General features: G+C 34.9%; 1 protein-coding gene across 1 annotated transcript in view; it reads right to left on the bottom strand.

Moving 5' to 3' along the window:
- Positions 1-6,538: 6,538 nt before the first annotated feature.
- The window catches only part of LOC141334962 (cytosolic phospholipase A2 gamma-like), a 39,621-nt gene continuing 37,342 nt past the window's right edge, over positions 6,539-8,817 (bottom strand). Inside the window, exon 15 of the mRNA XM_073840183.1 lies at positions 6,539-6,748. Within this exon, the coding sequence (XP_073696284.1) occupies positions 6,539-6,748 (210 nt within the window). The remainder of the gene's footprint in view (positions 6,749-8,817) is intronic.

Genomic DNA, 8,817 nt, shown 5'->3' with positions numbered 1-8,817 from the left:
ATTCAAAATGTAAGTATCTCAATGATGTGCACAGATTTTGTTGCAACATCTGTAACATCCAGCTTTTTTTTTTTTTTTTTACAAATTAATGTCCATAAATGTTTGTTTTAAGTGTGTTTATTGTATGTGTTGTTTCCTTCAGTATGATATATGTGATTCTGGAGCACAAATCCAGTCGTAAGTACATTATTGATTTTTTTTTATTATGCCAAAAATCATTAGGATATTAAGTGAAGATCATGTTCCATGAATACATTTTGTACCTTTTCTACCATAAATATATCAAAACTAAATTTTAGCTTAGTAATATGCATGGCTAAAGACTTCATTTGGACAACTTTAAGGGTGATTTATTTTCTCAATATTTAGATTTTTTTTTTTTTTTTTTTTTGCACCCTCAGATTCCAGATTTTTTAATTGTTGCATTTCGGCCAAATATTGTCCCATACATTAATGGAAAGCTTATTTATTCAGCACTGCATTGGCCACAAAGACAGACAAACAGACAGACCACTGCTACGGTAAAAGTGTGCAAGGTAAGATTAACAAACACAGTATTGTTTACATATTTATGTGCATTCATGTAATTCATAATTTAATGTGACAAGATAAAAGCAGTTTTTATTTTGAATTTTCAACATATAAACAAAACTTATGCATAATTTAAAAACGGTTCAAATTAATTGCTTTTAGTTTCTCTTTCAATTTATTATCCCAAATCCTTTTAAATCGCTTATGGTCTTGTGCTATTTAATATATATTTAATTTTAAGTTTGAATACAATTAACTCAAGTTAGTTTTTAAGTTGTTCTCAGAATTTTTGATTAGTAATATGCATCGCTAAAGAGTTCCAACCCAATTTTCACAATATTTTGATTTTGTTGGGCACCCTCAGATTCTAGATTTTCAAATAATTGTATTTCAACCAAATATTATCCCATACATTAATGGAAAGCTTATTTATTCAGCTTTCAGGTAATGTATAAATCTCAATTTCCAGGGTGTCCAGGGTCACTCGGTTAATAAAGACCGTTTTATAAGTTTATAAAGAGTCCGCATAAATAAGTTCACGCTCTCTGAACAAATCCAAAAGATTTATTTTTCTTAATGATCACTAATAGAATTCACGGAAAGATTGCAAAATACTAATACAAAGACAGAAAATGTATACTTAATATATGTAAAATGCTTAAATTAGCCAATTTTGTTTAATTTGTCCTTAAACTCCCTGGTCTTTAATGCGGATGGTTGCTGAACTTGTCTCTACAAAATCCCCCAGAATGTTAAGGCTGAATGAAATACTGTGCTTGATAATACTTGTCCATTGAAGGACTTTCACCCTGGGATAATGCATATAGTGATTCTCATGCTGAAACAACATCCAGTAATGCAACAAATGATGAGCGTTTTTGTAGAAGATATCTTGGAATGCTCTAAAGGGGGACAGGGAAGACATCCTGGGGGCAAGAAAGTGTCACGAGGCTTTTCTCATGTTAATTCTGATCTTGGGACCACTATCACATGCCTCCTGTTTCCTGTTATGGCTATACATTCTGTGTGTGATTTTCTAGAAGTGTTGCTTGGCCATTTGGTTCCACAGAAGGGTTATGTTTCGGGAGCAATGTAGGGTCTTCGTCTTTGATTAGTTTTCATTGTTGCAGCCTCCAGTTGAGAATGAGCAGATAAAAGGGAAGACAGTTGACTCAGACGATCAGGCACCGCTGATTAGTTTGTATGACGTATGTAGTTTGTATTGTAAAAATGACCCCTGAATGATCCACAGCTGTTTTTATTTGTTTAGTGATAGTTGTTCTTGAGTACCTTTTTTGTCCTGAACAGTTAAACTGCCTGCTGTTTGTCATAAAAATGTTTTTATAGCATTTTTGCGTATTTAAACCCTTTCCAACAATGACTGTATGATTTTAAGATCTATTTTTTCACACTGAGGACAACTGAGGGACTCATATACAACTGTTACACAAGGTTCAAACACTCACTGATGCTCCAGAAGGAAAAACCATGCATTGAGAGGGGGGTGAAAACTTTTGAACAAAACGTGTACATTTGTCTTATATTGCCTAAATACCATTTTTTTAATTTAGTACTGCCCTCTAGAAGCTACAGAAGATACTTACATGTTCCCAGAAGACAAAATAAGTTAAATTTACCCTGATCTTCAAATTCCAAAAGTTTTCACCCTCATTTCTTAATGCTTGTTTTTTCCTTCTGAAGCATCAGTGAGTGTTTGAACCTTCTGTAATAGCTGCATATATGATATGAGTCCCTCAGTTGTCGAGGGATTTGAGACGTTTGTGATTTCAAATGTCACAATGAAACACCTAAAGCCATAAGACTGATTCAAATCTTTGGCGCGGCTTCATTCATTATAAGGAGATGCGAAATATGAAAGTGGCTGCTATAATTGCAGCTGGGTTCTGTGTTTAAGGCTTTGAAACTGAATCTTTTTTGGTCCAATCAGGGGAAATGTCTCAAACGCTTCACAAGGCTTCATCTCTAGTAGAAAGCAAAAGCCGATTTAGGAGTCCCAGCATTTTTCCAAAAAGAGGACATGTCCCGGGAAAAGAGGACGTATGGTCACCCTACTGTTGGAAAGGGTTTAAAATACACAAATGTTGGAAAAACATTGTTTTCCTCTTGACATTGTTCATTGTGACCACCAGAGGTCACACTAACCTTAAAAAACATTGACAGATAATTACAAATGCTGTGAATCATTCAAACAAAAGAAGACAAGAAAGAAAACCATTTCAACGTAAGTGCATATTTCTCTTAACCTTTTAATGAACTGATACTGCAGACAGTGACTCAAACTGCCGATGTATGCAAGAAACTGCATTTGGTGCAGCTCGAGCTGGAGGCTGTGGAGAAGCAGATCCATGGGCTCAAAAAAGAAACTCATAATCTTGAGTGTAGATGGAGAAAAGCTAACTTGGAAGTTTTTAGAATTTGCGTGGAAAAACAGTTTGTCCAGCAGCTATAGACGGGCTTTAAAAGCTGCTAGAGCTGAGCATATCCACCAACTCACAGAAAAAAACCAAAACAATCTAAGGTTTTTATTTAGGATATATTAACAAAAGGTGCCACCCGACCTAAATATTCCTGTACAGTTTAAAGGAATAGTTCACTTTCAGAACTAAAATTTACAGATAATGTACTCACCCCCTTGTCATCCAAGATGTCCATGTCTTTCTTCCTTCAGTCGTAAAGAAATTATGTTTTTTGAGGAAAACATTTTAGGATTTCTCTCCATATAATGGACTTCTATGGTGCCCCTGAGTTTGAACTTCCAAAATGCAGTTTAAAAGCAGCTTCAAAGGGCTCTAAACGACCCCAGCTGAGGAAGAAGGGTCTTATCTAGGGAAAAAATCTGTTATTTAAAAAAAAAAACATTTACAATTTATATACTTTTTAATCTCTAAACAGAGTACACACAGAGCTAGACAAGACGAGCATTTGAAGTTAAAAAGTATATAAATTGTCTTTTTTTTCATCATTTCGCTAGATAAGACCCTTCTTTCATCAGCTGTGATCGTTTAGAGCCCTTTGAAGCTGCATTTTGGAAGTTCAAACTCGGGGGCACCATAGAAGTCCACTATATGGAGAGAAATCCTGAAATGTTTTCCTCAAAAAACATAATTTCATTACGACTGAAGAAAGAAAAATAGACATGAACATCTTGGATGACGAGGGGGTGAGTACATTATCTGTAAACTTTAATTTTGAAAGTGAACTACTCCTTTAATAGTCATGACTTTATGCATTTCTTTACTGATAAAACAATACAATATACAATAACAAACGTAGATTCTACAGCATCTGATACTTCCGAGTCAATCATTGCACCTGAAGAAAAACTGCAGTGCTTTACAACTATAGAGCAGGAAGAACTAAATAAACTTATCACAGCATCTAAACCTATTAGATCCTGTATCCACTAAATTACTAAAAGTAAATTACTAAAAGTTGTTACCTGCTGAGTGAACTGGCAAATTACGGTAACACTTTACAATAAGGTTCATTAGTTAACATTAGTTTACCATATTAGTTAACATGAACTAATAATGAACTGGACTTATACAGCATTTATTAACCTTTGTTAATGTTAATTTCAACATTTACTAATACATTATTAAATTTTGTTAACATTAGTTAATGCAGTGTGAACTAACATGAACAAACAATGAACAACTGTATTTCCGTTAACTAACGTTAATAAAGATTAGTAAATACAGTAACAAATGTATTGCTCATGGTTAGTTCATGTTAGTTAATACATTAACTAATGTTTAACTAATGAACCTTATTGTAAAGTGTTACCCAAATTACAGACCCATTTCTAATCTTCCGTTTATGTCATACATTTTAGAAAAAGTTGTGTCTGCTCAATTGTGCTTCTTCTTGCAAAAAAAATGATCTCTATGAAGAATTTCAGGTTTCAGGTTACAACACGGAAACTGCACTTGTAAAAATCACAAATGACTTGCTTCTTGCGTCAGATCAAGGCTGAGTCTCATTGCTAGTTTTACTTGATCTTAGTGCTGCATTTGACACTATAGATCCTGACATACTTATAGATTGATGACAAAGCTATACAGGTATTCAAGGACAGGCTTTAAGATGGTTCAGATCATACCTGTCTGATCGCTACCACTTTGTTTATTTAAATGAGGAGTTTTCACAATTGCCACCAGTAACCTATGGAGTGCCACAAGGATCTGTCCTAGGTCCTCTGCTATTTTCAATTTACATGTTACCCCTCGGTAATATTATTAGGAAATATGGGATTAGTTTCCATTGTTATGCTGATGATACTCAACTATATATTTCAACAAGACCAGATGAAACTTCAAACTCATCAAAGCTAACAGAGTCTGTTAAAAATGTAAAAGGATGACCAATAATTTTTTCTATTAAATTCAGGTAAGACCAAAAAACAATACACAGAATCTCTTGAACTGCAATTTGCATCTAGACGGATGTTCTGTTATTTCCTCTACAGTCAAAAATCTGGGTGTTATATTAGACAGCAACCTGTCTTTTGAAAATCATATTTCTCATGTTACAAAAACAGCATTCTTTCAGAAACATTGCTAAGCTACGGAACATGTTACCTGTTTCTGATGCAGAAAAGTTAGTTCATGCATTCATGACGTCTAGACTGGACTATTGTAATGCACTACTAGGTGGTTGTCCTGCTTCTTCAATAAATAAGCTACAGGTAGTCCAAAATGCAGCTGCTAGAGTCCTTACCAGATCAAGAAAATATGATCATATCACCCCAATTTTACAGTCTCTGCACTGGCTACCTATTAGGTTCCGCGCCTTCCTGATAACGTTCGGGGTTCAGACACACTCTCTATGTTTAAATCTAGATTAAAGACTCATCTCTTTAGCCAAGCATTCACATAATGTATCTCATAACCTTGTACTTCAGTTACATCTGATCAAATGCACATCAACATTCTTGGTTGGAACAGCAGCTACGCGAATTATTTCTCTATTTGTTTCTCTGTTTCTGCCACATGGTAACTAGGAATTACACAAGATTCAGTCTGGATTCAGACCCGAGAAGAGATGATGCCAATCCTGAGAGGACCTCTGATGAAACCCACCCTGAAACAACATACAGCACTACCCTTTTTCTACAAGTTTGATTGCAACACATAGTCATTACTATTAGTGTTCATCATCTGTTTGTTTACAACATTACTGATTTTACCATACATCTATGCCATATGCACAACAACTTGACACAGTAATCACCACTAGTAAGATACTAAATATATTGTAGAAACCTACATTTTCTGTACAGCTGCTTTGCGATGATTTGTATCAATTTGCAATTGAACTGAATTGAATAACCTCAAAATTTCAGTTATTAGGCCACTATTGCAGTCTTTAGTTCAGGTCATTGGGATTGGCTTTTAAAACATACGCTCACCGTTTTTGTGTAGTCTTGAAGATCCTGAGTTTCAGCAAAAACAGCAGCAACCGTTGTGACTCGGAAGACCTTTTGACTCAAGATCCTCATGGGGAACTGAAAACTGAAACCTGTGCGAGAGGAGGAACTTGTGAATTGCATGATTGTGTTTATCTAACATTCATGTACATTATAATTTACAGTACAACAACTTTTATTTCCCAGAGTTTTCCCAAGTATTTGTGATGTGACTTTTCCAAATAAATAAAGGATTTCAAAAGACCAAATGGTAAAATCTTACATTTTAATATTCACAAATAAATGAAATCAAAACCCAGTAAACAAATAAATAGTCTAATATCAATATTCATGGCAAAGATATTAAATCACTTTTCACTTTAATATATTTATCTGTAAATATTTGAAAAAAAAAAAAGTATGTATTATATAATTTTTTTATGCTTTAAAATCGTTTCTATTTTTATTTTTATTTATTTTATTTTTTTTTACTTTTTAAAATGTTAGTATAAATTCACATTATTTTATTTGATCATAAGGTTTATTTAGCATGGTAAAAAAACAATTTAAATGCAATTTCTAGTTTATCCCAGCTGAGGAAGTTGTCGCCCTCTTGTTGTCATCAGATGTAATGTCATCTTTTCGCTTTCGCGTTTTGTGGACTGTCCCTCGCGGGCTCCCGTCGCGCGTCTGTGTTGAGTTGAGTTCGCTGCAGAAACACGTGTGTTTCCTCACATCATGGAGTTTGAGGGCTGTAGCTGCTTCAGACAGAGACTCGTGTTGTCCACACTGAGCGGAAAACGAGTGAAAATACGAAACATCAGATCTAAAGATGACAATCCCGGGATGCGAGGTGCGTTTTTATCACAACATCCAACATGACACACGTGACGTAGTATGGAATCAGTCAATAACACAGCTCTTCCTCAGCATCAAAACAAATATACATACATGCATGATATGAAATACATTATCATCACAGCATCATTTATTTACAGAACATTTTGTCATGTTGTACGTTTGAGATTAAATTTCAGAATATGATTAAGATTTTTAGTTTTTAAATTTTTTGTCTTTCTGACCAAATTATTAAAATAAAGTAAAATTAAGATTCTAAAAGAAAGCTTTGTGAAGAACTAGAAACTAAAATCATATTGTAATATCTTTAATACTTCTTGAGTTATAGGCACTCAAACTTTGGAAAAGCAAATATTTATGGCACTCAGACTGATTCAATGCAGTTGTCTCCACAAACAATCTTTTAGTTTTAACATCATTTGTTCTTCAGACATTCCTTTTTTAAAGAAAATAAGTATTGTACTTTATCAAACTGACCCACATTTGGGTTTTGACCACTGAACATGTCTACATGAAAGTAGAGATTGATACCTACTTGGGTCTTCTGAATCTTTTGATTTGTGCCATTTTCTCTCTGCTGCTTGGACCGATGCTCACGGAAAAAAAAAAAAAAAAAAAAAACATTGGATAACCAAGAGTTAGAATGGGCAGCCCATGCTGGCATGGAGGAGAGAGGACATAAATTGTCAAGACATGAAGTTAAAGTTGGGCATAATGTGTCAGTTGCCGTATTCACATCTAGAAATGAGAAATGGGTAGGTGAGGGTAGAGAGGACACTACAAAGGAAAGATAAGAGGGTGAAAGGGAGGGTAGTTTCCATCTAAAAGTAACCGGTAGAGGGGATGGTGGCACACAGGTAGGAAGATATAGGTTAAATGTTATGAAGAAGTGGCAGAGATGTGTATTGTTGTAACCAAAATGTTGTGGGCAAAATCAAAATAAATAAAGCAACCAAAGAGGCTTTAGAAAACTAGAGCAAAACATAAATAAATAAAGGAACTAGACTAGGGTAAAATAACAACAAAAAAAAAACATTGATAAACTAAGAACTAAACAAAAGAACTAAATGCAAAACTAGACTGACAATGAGAGTGTGATGTGATATAGCTCTACTAATATGACTAGTTAAAAAAAAAAAAAAAGTTGTGACGTTTTGTCAAGTACAGTGACCCATACTCGAAATTGGTCCTCTGCATTTATCCCATCCAAGTGCGCACACACACAGCAGGGAGAAGTGAACAAACACACACACACACACACACACACACAAAAGCAGTGGGCAGCTATTGCTCCAGCACCCAGGGGAGCAACTGGGGGGTTCAATGCCTTGCTCAAGGGCACTTCAGTCATGGTATTGACGGTGGAAAGAGCGCTGTTCATTCACAATCCCCACCTTCAATTTCTGCTGGTGTGGGAATCGAACCAGCAACCTTTGGGTTACAAGCCCAACTCTCTCACCATAAGGCCATGGCTGCCCCCTGACAATTAATCCTCTTGCGCACAAGGAAAAAACGCAACGAACCAGCTGAGAATAGAGAATATTATACAAGAACCAGAGAAATAGAGAAGCAGCGTAAACAAGGACTAGACTTGGACTAAACAAGGGTGCAATTTCCCCAGCTCATCCTGGCACTCATATATTTACATATATTTATTTATTTGTTTTTTTACTGCTGTTGAATATGGTCATGTGAGAATTGGTCCCTAAACTAAAGTGTTACCATAATTAACAAGCTTGTGATTATGTATGTGTTATTTTTTTCTCAACTTTTCTAAACTATATATAGGGAACCATATTGTTAAAGTCTCAATAACATAAGTTTTTATGTTATTTGTATATGTGGTGTTTTTAATGTTTTTAGACAAACCATGTACCAACTAACACTGTGTTTTTTCCTTAAAACTGTAGTTTCCCAAAGGCTGACCCATGTTGTCTGATTGTTTTATCAGTCATTATAAATGTATCACCAGCATAGATCTGCATATAGTAAATGAGGCA

The sequence above is a fragment of the Garra rufa genome, chromosome 5 (assembly GCF_049309525.1).
Source record: "Garra rufa chromosome 5, GarRuf1.0, whole genome shotgun sequence".
Classification (NCBI taxonomy): domain Eukaryota; kingdom Metazoa; phylum Chordata; class Actinopteri; order Cypriniformes; family Cyprinidae; genus Garra; species Garra rufa.
Note: the sequence above shows the minus strand (reverse complement) of the source record. Positions and strands in the feature narration are given on the sequence as shown.